This window comes from Anguilla anguilla, chromosome 4, assembly GCF_013347855.1.
Source record: "Anguilla anguilla isolate fAngAng1 chromosome 4, fAngAng1.pri, whole genome shotgun sequence".
Classification (NCBI taxonomy): Eukaryota; Metazoa; Chordata; class Actinopteri; order Anguilliformes; family Anguillidae; genus Anguilla; species Anguilla anguilla.
Genome location: NC_049204.1, coordinates 55,651,934 through 55,666,643, shown reverse-complemented (window position 1 = coordinate 55,666,643; position 14,710 = coordinate 55,651,934). Strand labels below are relative to the sequence as shown.

Genomic DNA, 14,710 nt, shown 5'->3' with positions numbered 1-14,710 from the left:
TCACCACAGGCAAGGCGGTTAAACCAACAACTCAACCCATTCACCGCTTTAGCCAGACCTGCAATCGGTACCGCAAATCTTTTCACAATCGCAGTCATTTCCTACAAACACAGAACACGCATGCAGGAAAACGAGAACAGGAGGGTGAGGTTGAAATAAAAAAAGAACAAAGACACACCGTGGGATTCAGACAGTTGATTCATAACAGCATGGACACAAACAAAATCATAATGACAGAGCTTCACATCAGAAGACATTCATTGATACAAGACTGAGACACAACTGCAAAAAAAAATCAGATGCATAAGTATAGTTTGTGCATTTTAAAGGGGGGCGTGGCACAGGGAGTGCAGTAACTAATATATTTAAGCTTCCAAGACCACATGGAACTAGAGGGGGCAGAGGGTAGCACTGAACAATGCACAGCTAGAGACTCACACAGTGGCTTTTACAGTGGATGAAAGGCACTGCACACAGACTGAGTGGGTACTTTCTGGGCAGTTCTCTGCAGTGAAGTTGTAGGGGAGGGCAAAGCCAGAGTGCATGATGTGAGAACTAAACAACGTGTGGAGAGAGAGATGTGTGTTTCTGTTGTGCTTTTACTCAGGGGAATGGGGGAGTCTGTCTTTGAAAGCCTTGCTCACAGGTGGAAGAATCAGCAGATCAAACAGGGAGAGACACGGCTGGCATACACCCTTAGCTGGGGAGAAGCACTGACCCACCGTCACTTGGGCTCTTCCTTCGGAACCCGGAGCACCTGAAGAGTCTTTGTTTTAGTAAGACTTGAGTCCAATGACACTGTTTCAATTACACCGTGCATTGCACTGACACCTGTTTAATAGCGTATTTCAATTATCCAACCATGATTCTCGGAAAAAGTGCCCCAAATAGGTGCACAGCACGATCATTTTTGATTCAGAAACGAGCTCAGGTTCTGTACTGCTGTTTCAGCGTGTGAATGCTTTCGTTGACCCACACTGAGGAGTGATGCCAGCCCACTTTTACATGCAGTTATTCACATGAAGTGACAGATGAATGAAGTGTGATTGTGAAAAAAAGACAAAGTGATTCAGCTATGAAGCAGACTCGGTAAAACTGCTGACGATACTGATAATCAAATGTTACAAAGTTTCAAAAGCCCTCTGAGAACGTCATTTTAATCACATGACCATCAGATTCTTACACAGAAGAAGGGTCTATTAACCGCCAGCCGACTGTGGTAACAGATAATACAGCTTTCTCGCTCACATACACACACAGAGAAACGAGACGTGGTCTGGAGAAGGACCTGTGTTACAGATCCGAATGTAGCCCCCGGTGATGACTCCTCTGAACCTGGCCATTTATTCAGCGTGCTTAAGGGTACGTTTAGGCATTACAGGAGAGCCTCCACATGTCCCATGCATGAGAGAGACGAGGGAGGCAGCCTGTGAAACGGAATGGTGACTGGAGGGGGGGTGGGGGCGGTGAGTGGGTCAGTGTGTGTGGAGGGGAGGGGAGGGGGGGGGACACACGGGACGTGCAGTGCAGTTAGTGCGTGCAGGACTGTGGGGCAGGTGAACACAGGCTGAAGTGAGGTGCGGATTTTGGACAAGTCTCTTTTCCAGGCACGGGACGCCGTGGAAACGGCACTTTCGGAAAGAGTGCGAGCCAATAGCAAGCAGCCCAGCCTTTCCACCCACAGCCAACGGCAAACCATCAGGGCCAATGAGGCCAACAGGGCCTCGGGGAGGGAAATCAGTGCTCCTCGTGTGCTTATGGGTACTGCAGTCCAACAATAAAAAGGCTCTTCTTTAGTGCAATTTACTGCTTTACAAGTGCTCCAAGTAACATACTGCATTCCTTTAAAAACGTATCTATGCAAATGGAAAAACATGACGAAAAAAGGCTTTTTCAGCTGCAAACCTAAGGTCAGGCTGCCTTTTGAAAAAAATTCCACTAAAGACAGTTTTCCAGAAGTGTGCAAGGTTTACACTTATTTACATCAAGAAAATAAAAATACAAGATAAATTAAGAAAAAGAATCAACGAATTCACTGAGGAAAAAATAGCGGTGCGGACCTTGCTTACAGACATACGTGCTTAAGGACGCCCACTGATTTGGGGATTTGAACTTGGCTATGGATGGAGGCGTGGCTGAGACTGCCTTTTGGTGGGAGTGGCCAGTGGCGCTGCTATTGGGTCTGGGGAGGGGGGGAGGGGGCAGGGGAGGAGCTCACTTTGTCAAAGCTGGCAAATCTGTCGGGGTCCCGTAAAGGCTGCTGAGGCGAGGACGGGGCGAAGGGGTCCGGGGCGGCGTCCTTGGCCGGCTGGGAGGGGACGTCCCCCGGGCCCTGGGGCAAGAAGGGCGCCCTCCGGTGGAAAGAGTCAGACGACTCTGATCTAGAAATGGTGGACCGTTTGCCTACACCAAAACACGCAATAAGACAAATCACAATATTTCACAGTGGCTATGATGTTGGCAGCTTTGTCAGTAACATTAGCAGCTATTTAAATGTGTGTTTGAAGATACAATGTGGTTACTACATGGGAACATTAAGCAGGTAGACATGTCACATCAAAATAGTAAGAACTAGAGGGAATTAGAATAGCTGACATCTGAAGACTAGTCAACAGCACAGACATTTTTACTAAGGGTTTCAAACGGGAAGCTAAATAAAATCATCTCTCATTTAGAAAGTGGACTTTCAGGTTAGCATATACGTTGGCATGATAATTATTAATTATGCAGAGTTTCTCTTTTGGAGAGCTCACTGACGATGCAGAGTCCTAAGTGTCGGAGGGGATCAGTTCAGAGTTTCAGGAACAAGAGGAGAGGAGGCAAACAGCGGCCTGAGCCTTAAAAGCACTGAACTCATCTTCTACGTGCACAAAGCTGGACTTCAACCACTAAAGTACAGAACTAATATCCCAGCCTCCCTGAGTACAGGGCAGAGAGGCTCCAGAGGGACTCAGGCACAGTAGATCCAGCAGTGCCCTAACGGGGAGAGATCGGTAACGCGCAGCAGTCCTGTTTTTCGGCCTCCACGCGACGGGACTCACCAGGAGGGGGAGGGGGCGGCCGGGTGGGAGTGCCAGTCTTGGGGGGCAGGGCAGGGGGCACGTCGGGGGCGCCGCCCGACTGGCTGTCCTCCTTAAACAGATTCTTGTTGCTCAGCGCGGGAGAGGGGCTGAAGGGGTCGGCGCCGTTTGACTGCGAAGCAGACAGAAGTCACACTCCCAGCCAGTCCCCTCTGCATCACACGCGCCGTTTTATTTAAAGCTCTGCTCGGCGCGTTTACAACGTTACACTCGACACTCAATTAGAAATGCCTGGGTCGAGCTTTGCTATACGCATTTGTGCATCTGGGAACTTGTCTTGCTCAAGGGATAAACGTCAATTTGTAACGTGGGGCTAAAGTCTTCAAGTGCGCTCGTAAATCCAGCTCCCAGAGCACCAGCCAACCCCGCTTCCGTAAGCCAGCTCTTGAGCAACTTGAGCCCCCTCGCTATTTTACCTTTGACAGGGCGCTGAAGTCGGCAAATCCTCCTCCAAAGGTTTCGTTTCCAAACACGGCAGCAAAGGGGTCCGCTATAACGAGAAGGCTGTTAGCACTGCTCCAACTTTCACAGTACCCATAACAAAATCAGTCCCTGCAGTACCACTTCTGTCCAGCAGGAGTCATCGCATTGCTGATCTTACCTTGGTCAGAGCTCACGTTCACTGCAGTACCTCCAGGAGCGAACGGGTCATTCGCCACCGAACCCAGATCCTTCTGAGAACAAGAAACACTCCAAACGTTAGGCAACTACCTTTAAAACCTCAACACAAACAGCCTTGCACAGCTTTGAAAAAGAGTAGTTATAACGTAATATCAACAGGGATGTGTAATGACTGAAACCTTCTGCTCTGCTGATTCATACACTTCAATCAAAAACATGAAGTGGCAGCATAAAAAGGCAAGGTGAACTGTAATGGTTATTTTTAGAATTCAAGAGGCACTGATTACTGATCTCAGTTCTGTGATTTCTCAAGAGATGAGCTTACAGAAAATGAAAACATCACCGCCATCTCAAGATGAACACAAGCTTAGGTGAGTCACCTCCACCCTGTAAAGCATTTTGGCGGGCGGGGCAGCAGCGGGACTGACCGTGGGCCCGTCCAGACCGGGAGGGGAGGAGGAGGAGAAGGGGTCAGGGCCGCCCATCGGGCCGGCAGCGGAGGCGAAGGGGTCGGCGTCGGCCGCGTCGGCGGTTTTGGCGGCGAAGGGGTCGGGTTTGCCGGCGCTGTTGGCCTTGCCGCCGAACGGGTCGCCCCCGGCCAGGCTGTCCAGGCTGGAGGCGAAGGGGTCCGGCCCGGCGGCGTTGCTGAGCGGCCCGCTGAACAGGTCGGGATCGGGGGGACTGGCGGTGCCGCCGAAGGGGTCGGCGGAGGTGAAGGGGTCGCCAGACGGCTGCTTGAAGAAGGAATCTGCGGCAAAGGGGTCCGTGCCCTTGAAGGGGTCCCCTCCAAAAGGGTCTGAGAGAACATTACATCACATTACATTACATCACATTACACCACATTACATTCATTTGGCAGACGCTTTTATCCAAAGCGACATACAATAAGTGCATACCAAAAGGTCACTGGAACAACTACAAAACACAGCACCGTTAGGTTTGTCTGTGGGTTAAAAATGATAAAGTTTGGTCTGGTTTTGACTAATTGGTTCAGGTAAACTTGGAAATGTCTGCATTGATTTGCATTTGGTTATTCACTTGGCCTCCTTGATTTGGCATGGGAGTTGGCCTGTGCATCAGCGAGAGCTGATTAGTGAATTGGTTTCTGGTGTGCTGAGGGCATGCAGAAATGTTGGATGTGTCCAATTTGTGAAAAATACCACAACGAGCAGCACAGGCAGCAGAGTAGGGGGTCGTCACATGTGTGAAAAATGTTCAAAAATGACGATGGCACAGAGCATGTACAGAGAGGATGCAACAGGTACAGTACTCATTTTGCACAGTCATTCATAGCGATGAACACATTAAAGGCCAGTTCAGTTTACTCTGACCTGACCTATGCCAATTCTAACTAGGAGGCATTACAAGCTACAACATCAAGACAATGATACAAAGTACAATAAGTGCTGGATGGAGGTACATGTAACATGAGAGGCACAGGAGGTATGTGTAGCATGAAAGAGGGGAATAGTGATAGAAATGATCCGCAAAGTGGTGACAGTTAGTTACATTACAGGCACAGCATAAGCACTGCCCATAACAGGGTACTGTCACTGTGCTTAGACATGAAACAAAGCATTCACAACACTGCCACGACTCCAACGATGGAATACAACTTGATCAACTACAACATGTCTACCTTCGTAACTCCTGGAATGTCCCATGGGCTATTATAAGCAGTTACAGCAAATTTACATTACCATACACAATTTCAGTGCCGATTTCATTCATTTCTACAAACAGGAGAAATCGACTCACCCGAGACATCCACTTTCGCAAATGGGTCATCTTTGAATGGATCGTCTGTAACGGTTGCAAACAAAGAATGAGTTTTGAACACACCCGCAAACGGAGATAAAAATGACCCGAGGCCGGTCTCCAGAGGCCGGGGCTGAGACACGTACGGTCGGTGAAAGGGTCCGCCTGGAAGAAGTCCAGCCCGGGGACGGTGGGCGGGCTGGTCTGCGGGGGCTGGGCCGGCTCTGGCTCAGGGCCCTTCTCTGGCTCTGGGGACCCCACTAGCTGTGGAGGAGGAGGAGAGAATCAGTGCTGCTCATTTGTGCTCCAGTCAATGGCGTCCGTGTAAGGAGCTCATCGGGTCAGAGGCAGTGATGCTGATCGGGGTTTGTCTGAGGTAAAGGGGCTTACCTTAGGGGTGCTGGCTTTGGGTGACTCTTCCTTCTCTTCTTTGACCTCCGGTGAGATTTCAGCTATAGAGGATGAACTGCCGCTTTCCTGACATAGAGAGAGAATGGAAACTAGTTAAAACACACACTGCAGAGCAGTCATTAAACAATGGGAGACATTTTCCATTTTATTTTTAGAGAAAACCCATTACAGCTTTCTGTCTCTACATTTACGTCACATCCGTCAGCGTGTCTGTAGTTCTGTGTGTTCACCAGGATGTCCTGAGTGTGTCTGTGGTTCTGTGTGTTCACCAGGATGTCCTGAGTGTGTCTGTGGTTCTGTGTGCTCACCAGTATGTCCTGAGTGCGTCTGTGGTTCTGTGTGCTCGCCAGGGTGTCCTGGGTGTGTCTGTGGTTCTGTGTGCTCACCAGGATGTCCTGGGTGTGTCTGTAGTTCTGTGTGCTCACCAGTATGTCCTGAGTGCGTCTGTGGTTCTGTGTGCTCGCCAGGGTGTCCTGAGTGTGTCTGTGGTTCTGTGTGCTCACCAGTATGTCCTGAGTGTGTCTGTGGTTCTGTGTGCTCGCCAGGGTGTCCTGAGTGTGTCTGTGGTTCTGTGTGCTCACCAGGATGTCCTGAGTGCGTCTGTGGTTCTGTGTGCTCACCAGGATGTCCTGAGGCCAGGCAATTGGAGGAGCACTGCAATACAGATCCTCTTCTACGACAGGGACAAGTTCCTGTTCCACAGGAGGCTTGGGACTTTCCCCCTCTTCCTGCTGCTGCTGCTGCTGCTGCTGCTCCTGCGGCTGCTCCTGCGGCTGCTCCGGCTGCAGCTCCAGCGGCTGCTCCGGCTGCAGCTCCAGCGGCTGCTCCAGCAGCTGCTCCGGCTGTAGCTCCAGCAGCTGCTCCTGTGGCTGTTCTGGTGGCTGTTCTGCCGGTTTCTCTGGGCTCTGCGCGTGGGCCTCCTCCGTAGCACCGTTGACCAGCACTGGCTCCTCCAGAAGGTGCTTCTGCCAGCCGAGCTGCATGGTGACGTCCCTGTCCTCCACCCGCAGGTCACTCAGCTTCTGCTGCACCTGCACCACAGACACAGCAGTGCTGCCACACTGTACCACGACAGAGCCGCCAGACTGTACCACAATAGAGCAGCTGGAAGACTCATCAAGCAGGCGTGCGACACCACGCGTTTTGGAGGAGAACCATGGCTGCCTAGACTCTCCCCGCCACATACACCGTTTATTAATGTCCACTGAGAACGAGAAGGGCAGGGAGCCAACAGGTGCAGTTTTAATGACCCTCCACACTAATGACGGGACTGCACAGGCACACCCACCTGAGAGACCTCTGTGTAGGAGTCCTTCACAGAGGCCTGCAGCGGGCTGAGCTGAGCGCGCGTGGCCTCCACCTTCTCCTGCATGCGCGTGGCCTCCTGCTGCAGCCGCCGCAGCTCCTCCTGCGCCCGCACCAGCTCCTCCTCGTACTCCACGATCTTCTGCTCCTGCTCCACATGCTCCGCCTGCAGGGAGGCGATCTGCGCGCCCCGGGGAGGGAGAGAGGGAGGGGAGAGAGGGGAAACAGGAGGGAGGGGAGGAAGAGGAGAGAGGGGAAACAGGAGGGAGGGAGGGAGGGAGGGGAGGAAGAGGAGAGGGGGAAACAGGAGGGAGGGAGGGAGGGGAGGAAGAGGAGAGAGGGGAAACAGGAGGGAGGGAGGGAGTAGAGGAAGAGGAGAGAGGGGAAACAGGAGGGAGGGAGGGAGGGGAGGAAGAAGAGACAGGGGAAGCAGGCGGGAGGGAGGGGAGGAAGAAGAGATATCAGCTGTGTGTTCATACAGCTGAGCTGGGCACTGCTAGTTACTGTGTGTGTCTCCATGGTGACTGGGTGGGCGCTGCTAGTTACTGTGTGTGTCTCCATGGTGACTGGGTGGGCACTGCTAGTCACTGTGCGTGTCTCCAGGGCGACAGGGTGGGCACTGCTAGTTACTGCGTGTGTCTCCATGGTGACTGGGTGGGCACTGCTAGTTACTGTGCGTGTCTCCAAGGCGACAGGGTGGGCACTGCTAGTCACTGTGCGTGTCTCCATGGTGACTGGGTGGGCACTGCTAGTCACTGTGCGTGTCTCCAGGGCGACAGGGTGGGCAGTGTACCGTCTGGTTCTCCTGGCTGCATTGCTGGCGGATCTGTCCCAGCTGCTCCTCCAGAGCGGCCTTCTGCACATCCAGCTGGTCCAGCACCTCCTGGATCTCCTGGCGCTGAGACTGCAGCCGCTGGAGCTCCCCGCCCTCCCGCTGCACCTCCTCCTGCAGGTCCTGGACAGGGAGACGCAGGCGTCAGTCAGCACAGGACTGGTATGCAGAGAGAACCGTGTGTGCAGGGAAAGGGCTCAACATGCTCAAATACACACCAAACCTGTACATAGTGTACTTAAATGGAACCAAAACATACACACTGTATTTAAATACACACTAAAGCTAAAATATACTGTGTATTTAAATACACACCAAATCTAAAATATGCATGCATAGTGTATTCAAATGTAAATAAAACATACACACTACATTTAAATGCACACTAGGATGAAAATACACAACAATACACCTGCAAGATCTGAAAGTTGTGACAAGAACTGTCTCTCGATCGGGCATCCGTTGTGACAGTGTATTCGTGCCAGAAGCCATAGACCCACATCAGAGAGTACAGAGAGTACATGGCAATATAAATCACCCAAAGGCCCTGATCTACAAAAAGCTCTGCTAACAGCTACGAGCCACCACAGCATAGCCATACACAGGCACTTCATTTAGTAAAAAGCCAGTAAAAGAACATTTTTACAGTAGCGCAGCTTGGACAATGCTATAGCCCTTCTGCTTCACGCTCTTTATTGTTATTATTTTTAGCATATTCCAGATAAAACCCGAACAGAATCAAACCGCCGATGATTCATCTGGGCATGAACATTTACAGGGATTGGCTGGCTGACAGCACATCTTTCTCCTGGTGGGGGGGAGGGGGGGGTAATAAATGTTCGTCTTAGCGCCTCCTCGCTAGCTAGCGATGGAGGCCGTCACCCGGCCCTGACGTCAAACGCCTCTGCAGCAGAAATCAATCCATTCAAGGTTTCCCAAAAAGGCCCTGAAGCCGGGGGATGGGGGGGACGGGGGGGAGGACGGGGAGGACAGATTGTGAGAAAATGAATGCGCGTCCACAGAGACGCAGGATTTCCACATCTACCACAGGAGGGATGGCGTTACTGAGCAAACTCAATATCCTGCCTGAGCTACAGAAGAAACGAAAAGCAAAGGCTGGGCTCTGTGGAGCAGACTGGATACTGAGGAGCAGACTGGGCTCTGAGGAGCAGACTGGGCTCTGAGGAGCAGACTGGATACTGAGGAGCAGACTGGGCTCTGAGGAGCAGACTGGGCTCTGAGGAGCAGACTGGATACTGAGGAGCAGACTGGGCTCTGTGGAGCAGACTGGGCTCTGTGGAGCAGACTGGATACTGAGGAGCAGACTGGGCTCTGTGGAGCAGACTGGATACTGAGGGAGCAGACTGGGCTCTGAGGAGCAGACTGGGCTCTGTGGAGCAGACTGGGCTCTGAGGAGCAGACTGGGCTCTGTGGAGCAGACTGGGCTCTGAGGAGCAGACTGGGCTCTGTGGAGCAGACTGGGCTCTGTGGAGCAGACTGGATACAGAGGAGCAGACTGGGCTCTGAGGAGCAGACTGGGCTCTGTGGAGCAGACTGGGCTCTGTGGAGCAGACTGGGCTCTGTGGAGCAGACTGGATACAGAGGAGCAGACTGGGCTCTGTGGAGCAGACTGGGCTCTGTGGAGCAGACTGGGCTCTGTTTTTCCCGGTAACTCAGATACCACTCCAGCCCGAGCGCTGTGTGAGACCGTCAGACACTAAAATAGAAGCAATTCATCAGCCCAGCCTGAGCAGAGCGCTCTGAGACAAAAGCCTTCTGCTCCCTCCTGGACGCTGAATTATTCATCACAGACGCGCACGGCGAGGTTCGCATGATTAACCGGCTAATAGTTTATTGACCACTTTTTCCCCCCTTTGCAGGCGGAATGAATCATTCATGGTTAACAGTAAGCGCTCAGCCTCCCGTCTGAGAGCGTGTAATATGGGCTGAATAACGAGCTCCGGTTCACACCACCGCCACCGAAACGAGCTCCGCGCTCCCCATTCGCCCAGCCCGGCCGCCTATCAAAGGGCCCGAACCCCCGGCGTGCGTCAGCGAGCCGACGCCACGGGCCAGACGCCTCTCGGACCCGCCTCCCGGACTCGTCGCTCGCTCCCGCTCCTCGGAGGAGCGCGGTGACGTACTCAAGATGGATACCGTCACTGCCATACAAGAGCTCCTCACACCGTTAGAAGCCTCCGGAAAAAACCCGAGACACCGAATACAACCAGGGCACGTGAATAACACAAGGAAATGCGGCAGCCATAACCACCGAGGGGGTAACAACGCATCACAACAAAAAATAAAATGGCAAGCAGTTAATACCAATAGCACCACTGTTCTTAACAGGCTCTGGTTAAATTAAATACCTGCCATGTACTTAGTCTACTACATTGTGTAATTATTGGATTATGTGCAATTACACACATCTGCTTCATTACTGTAATTACGTGAAGTTCCAACACGTCCCTTCTCCATTTCCTCACCCCTCCAACTCATTCATTCGTTTCTTAATATCCCAAGTTTTTTTTCAAAACGGTTCTTGCATGCAAATGACTTGGATCAAATTACAATTTCAGAGTGGACTTGAATAATGTTTAGTCTCATCATGACAGCCAATGCACAGGGGACATTAAAACAGCTGACAGATTCATTAGGGGTAAGTATTGTGCATTACTAAAAAGAGCCTACCATCTGTTCACAGCTCCTGGATGCCTTATTATGCTAAACTTACAGTAACGGTCATACTGCATGTGAAAAATCATAAAGACAGACTTCACAGGCTATGACGTTCAACACAATACTTACAGGTATGCCTCAAAACCTGATTCAAAGCAGGCCGGGGGGAAAAGTTTGTCATCAAATTGTTTAGAGAAAGGGAGAGATTATGAAACCATGAATAAATGATGAGTTCATGCATAACTGCCTTTTTCGGGTGAATCCCATGGAGGCTCATGAAGTGGAAGGATGTAGAATGACAGGTGCGAACACAGCAGTCTCCACCCCCTGTGTATCTCACCTGGTCCACAGTTGTCTCTAACCCCCCTGGTACACAGCAGAGTCCTCACAGAGAGAAGCCTCGGTCACGGCTGAGACCTGAGGCCACTAATCCAGGGACATTTCTGGGGTGAAAGAGGCACACAGCCTCCAACAGCACTGCCAGGGTGATGGAAACTCCTTTTCCTTTATCTTTTTTTAAAACACCCTGGATCATGGGCCTTTCTGAAAGACTTGGCTCCTCAAAGCAGCTCCCACATATTTTATAAAGTAAAGGTTTAATGTTGGAATAAAAACATTAACTTGCATTACAGAAACTCTCACACTGACTCAAAGTTAATCTTGCTGCTCTTTGTGTTGAGCCCTACCATGCTGCTTTTTAAAAACTCCTTTGAATGAGAGTAATGGAAGATTTGAAACACTTAGTGAATAGGCTAATCAAGGATATAGAGTAAACAATGTTTCTTTGGGCATACCGATTGCTATAAATGGCCTACTAGCTGTAATTATAGAAATTTATTCAACATAGAGGGCTATGTTACTTTGCAAAACGTAATTAACACTCTTTCTGGTGAACTGCCACATATATAAGCAGTGAATAATCGCATTCAATTAGATTGTGAGATAACTTCTAATTGCCACATTTCCAAACATTTAGCAAGCAACAGCAACTAGCTGACCGGCAAATCGCAAAGCACTAATCTTGAAGCCAGGGTCCTGCGTAAATGACCTGAATCCCAGCAGTACGGTAAAAAAAAAAGGAATAGACTGATTCAGATTAGGCCCAGGTTCTCACAAACAAATGGACAAACCAAACATTTTCTAAAAGTAACTTGTCATTATTTAAAGATCTTATGTAGCCTTTTCACCTAGATCATGCGATTTTGCTAACCATCCTACGCAATTTTGCTAATCTTCTATTAAAATGTGGCTTCTGCTTATCGTGCTGTGCAATTCCAAGCTACTTTTAACACATGAAGTGCAGTAAAATAAAATGAGTTGCTCTAAAGACAGACAAGACAGTCATACTTAATCTAATTGTGTAAAGGCTATAGGAAATTTAAAAATTTTTGAAAATGTGACAGGTGTGGTTAGAAGAGGCTCATATACCCCATCTGCTTACCCACAATGACTCACAGCAGGTAACAGAAATACGGACGCCATTTCATCTACTGGCAATGAGAATCAAGCAATGCAACTCTCCAAGAAATGTACAAGCCTACTTACAATGCCACCTTGCACTGTAAATCAAATGTACTCAAGATCAATAATAACTGTCAAATCAGGGCAATATATGGTTTGGAATTAGATTTCTCATCCCCTTTTGTCTGTATCTGCAGTGGACTGCTTATCAATGTTATTCAATCCATTTCATTTTGTCTATACTGCATATTCCTTTTCATCCTGAAAGCTTCTTCTTTAAATTTATTGCGAAGAAAGAAAATGACTGGGCTGCAATTCTAATGCCAAAGATGCTCGACTCTTACTTATTCAGGCATCTGCTCTTTGTTATACCCACTAATGATCCATTTATTTGTGGGTAAAGTAAATGAATCTAATATAATATCTAATGTCTTATATCTAATAATACACCTCTAATGAGTGAGTCTGGAGATGAAATCAGGCCGTCCTTGGGTGAGATGTGTGGTGCAGTGTGCAGGGCCAGCCAACTCTCAACCCACACAGGATCCCGTGCCAGGACCTTCGCTACACTGAGATCTCCTCATTATCCGTTACCCTCTCTGCTTTCCCCTGTCCCAGGTTGGGCGGACTACACCATCCCAGCGTTACTCAGCTCTTTCTGGTTCAGTCAAACGCAGTCAAACCGTGGGCCTTTATGGTCCTCCTGAGGCGCTCCCAAAAATCCATTAAGTTGCACTATATTATATTATACCCGTGATCAGGGTAAATATTAAGCTCTAATGCATTTCAAGTGAACTACCCTCCTCCTAACTGAACACTTAATATCTTTACACTAGAGGCAAACACGTTTAAATGCAGATCCTTTGAGAATTCAGAACCTATGGATACACAAATATGGAAAATGCTACCCCTAGCCATAATTTCCTTCCATCCCTGATTTCATCATAAAAAATGGACTACATAAAACTATTAACAGAAATGAAAATGACAAATAGGGACTATGGCATCTACTTGATACACAAGCCAGCAATGTTGACTTATTCAGATAGCTCACTTTCTTACAAATATCACATCTAACCCAGTAATAAAAACAATTGCAAACTGACATAGAAATGAATTCATTTGAAAATAATACCTGGGTTGTTATTCACAATTGTATCTATAATTTGTGGTTAAAAGGAGCCTTCACACATTATTTTCCCTTGAAAAACTGGACAACTGCTGACAGCATTCTAGAACATTCACACAAAAAACACATGAGCTTTTATGTGATTATTCAGTTGCTTTTGCAGTAACCCAGAGAAAAATCATCTTCTGCTCCAGTACCCTAGACTGAGTTAAAATCAACAAGAACCAAAAATAACCCTGTCCCTTGGCCAGAAGGTTACTGCAGGAAAGGACTACAGCATCAGAGAGGCACAAACACACAAGCAGTAAATAAACTGAGCAGCACAACACCAACAGACAAGCATAGACACTTCTCCGTTCTCACATTATGAGCAGCCCTGCGTCACGGAACATAAACACAAGCTCCTTGGAGGGGTTTGCGTGGGAACATTAAGGCAAGAGTTCCCATATATATGCTGATATTAGCCAGTCCTGGCCTGAAAAATACAACCGGCCCACCCCTCGTGAACCGTTCTACCTAACAAAATTCCAAACTAACCAAAATGTGTCTTTCTGCACAGTAAAGGCATCCATTTTACCGTGAATACAGACACACACAAAAAAAAAACATCACAGTAAGTGATGAACCGGAGGGACTGTAGCCCACATTTCACAGGCACATTTTCATTGGTCTGACATTTGCAAATAAAAAATATTTGTATGCGCCCGGTCACACGTCAGCTGTAACCGTGAGCCGGGTTCGCCCAATGAGACGGAGCGCGGAGGACGCGGTCGGACGCGGGCGCCGGACGGGAGTTGGCAGCCTTACCTGCACCTCGCTGCTCCTCTGCCGGATGCTCTCCTCCTTCTCTTTGATCTCCTGCTCCACCGAGCTCTTCTCCCTGGACGACCAGCAGAGAAGGCAGGAGTATTTAATTAGAGCCGAGACAGAAGGCACGGCCGGCCAGCCTCCTCCTCCTCCTCCTCCTCCTCCTCGTTCGCCGGCTGTCCCAGACCTCAGCTCCTCGCCCTGCACCATCGTCTCCGTCAGATGCTGCCTGGCTGCCAGACGACCGGGAGGCTGCTGCTGCTGCTGTGGGCGTGGCCGAGGAGCGGAGGGGGAGGGAGGGAGGCGGGGCCGCACATGCTCAGACGGCTCTCGTGAAGGAAGAGTCACAGAGACGCAGAGCTGAGAAGGGGGAGCGAAGAAAAAATGGGGGGAGGGGCGAGTTCTGCATCTCCTGTCTCTCCCTCCCTCGGTCTGCCGTGCCCCCCCTCCCCCCTCCCCCCTCCCCCTCCCTTCTCTAAATAACAGTGAGCCTTTCTGCATGACAGAAGGACCAGAGCAGACGGAGTGATGCACAAGAGGCACCTCTAACCATGCCCCCCCCCAGCTGAAAAAAACCACTGCAAACGTGGACCTTGGACAGAGAGAAAGGTGATTTTGTGTAGGAAC

General features: G+C 49.8%; 1 protein-coding gene across 1 annotated transcript in view; it reads right to left on the bottom strand.

Moving 5' to 3' along the window:
- eps15 (epidermal growth factor receptor pathway substrate 15) overlaps nucleotides 1–14,710 on the bottom strand; it is a 41,313-nt gene that overhangs the window by 5,397 nt on the left and 21,206 nt on the right. Inside the window, exons 13-24 of the mRNA XM_035412323.1 lie at nucleotides 14,084–14,156; nucleotides 7,969–8,130; nucleotides 7,159–7,356; nucleotides 6,491–6,901; nucleotides 5,850–5,936; nucleotides 5,606–5,723; nucleotides 5,460–5,504; nucleotides 4,130–4,497; nucleotides 3,682–3,754; nucleotides 3,497–3,570; nucleotides 3,042–3,192; nucleotides 2,219–2,403 (exon numbers count right to left, since the gene is read on the bottom strand). Of these exons, the coding sequence (XP_035268214.1) occupies nucleotides 2,219–2,403; nucleotides 3,042–3,192; nucleotides 3,497–3,570; nucleotides 3,682–3,754; nucleotides 4,130–4,497; nucleotides 5,460–5,504; nucleotides 5,606–5,723; nucleotides 5,850–5,936; nucleotides 6,491–6,901; nucleotides 7,159–7,356; nucleotides 7,969–8,130; nucleotides 14,084–14,156 (1,945 nt within the window). The remainder of the gene's footprint in view (nucleotides 1–2,218; nucleotides 2,404–3,041; nucleotides 3,193–3,496; nucleotides 3,571–3,681; nucleotides 3,755–4,129; nucleotides 4,498–5,459; nucleotides 5,505–5,605; nucleotides 5,724–5,849; nucleotides 5,937–6,490; nucleotides 6,902–7,158; nucleotides 7,357–7,968; nucleotides 8,131–14,083; nucleotides 14,157–14,710) is intronic.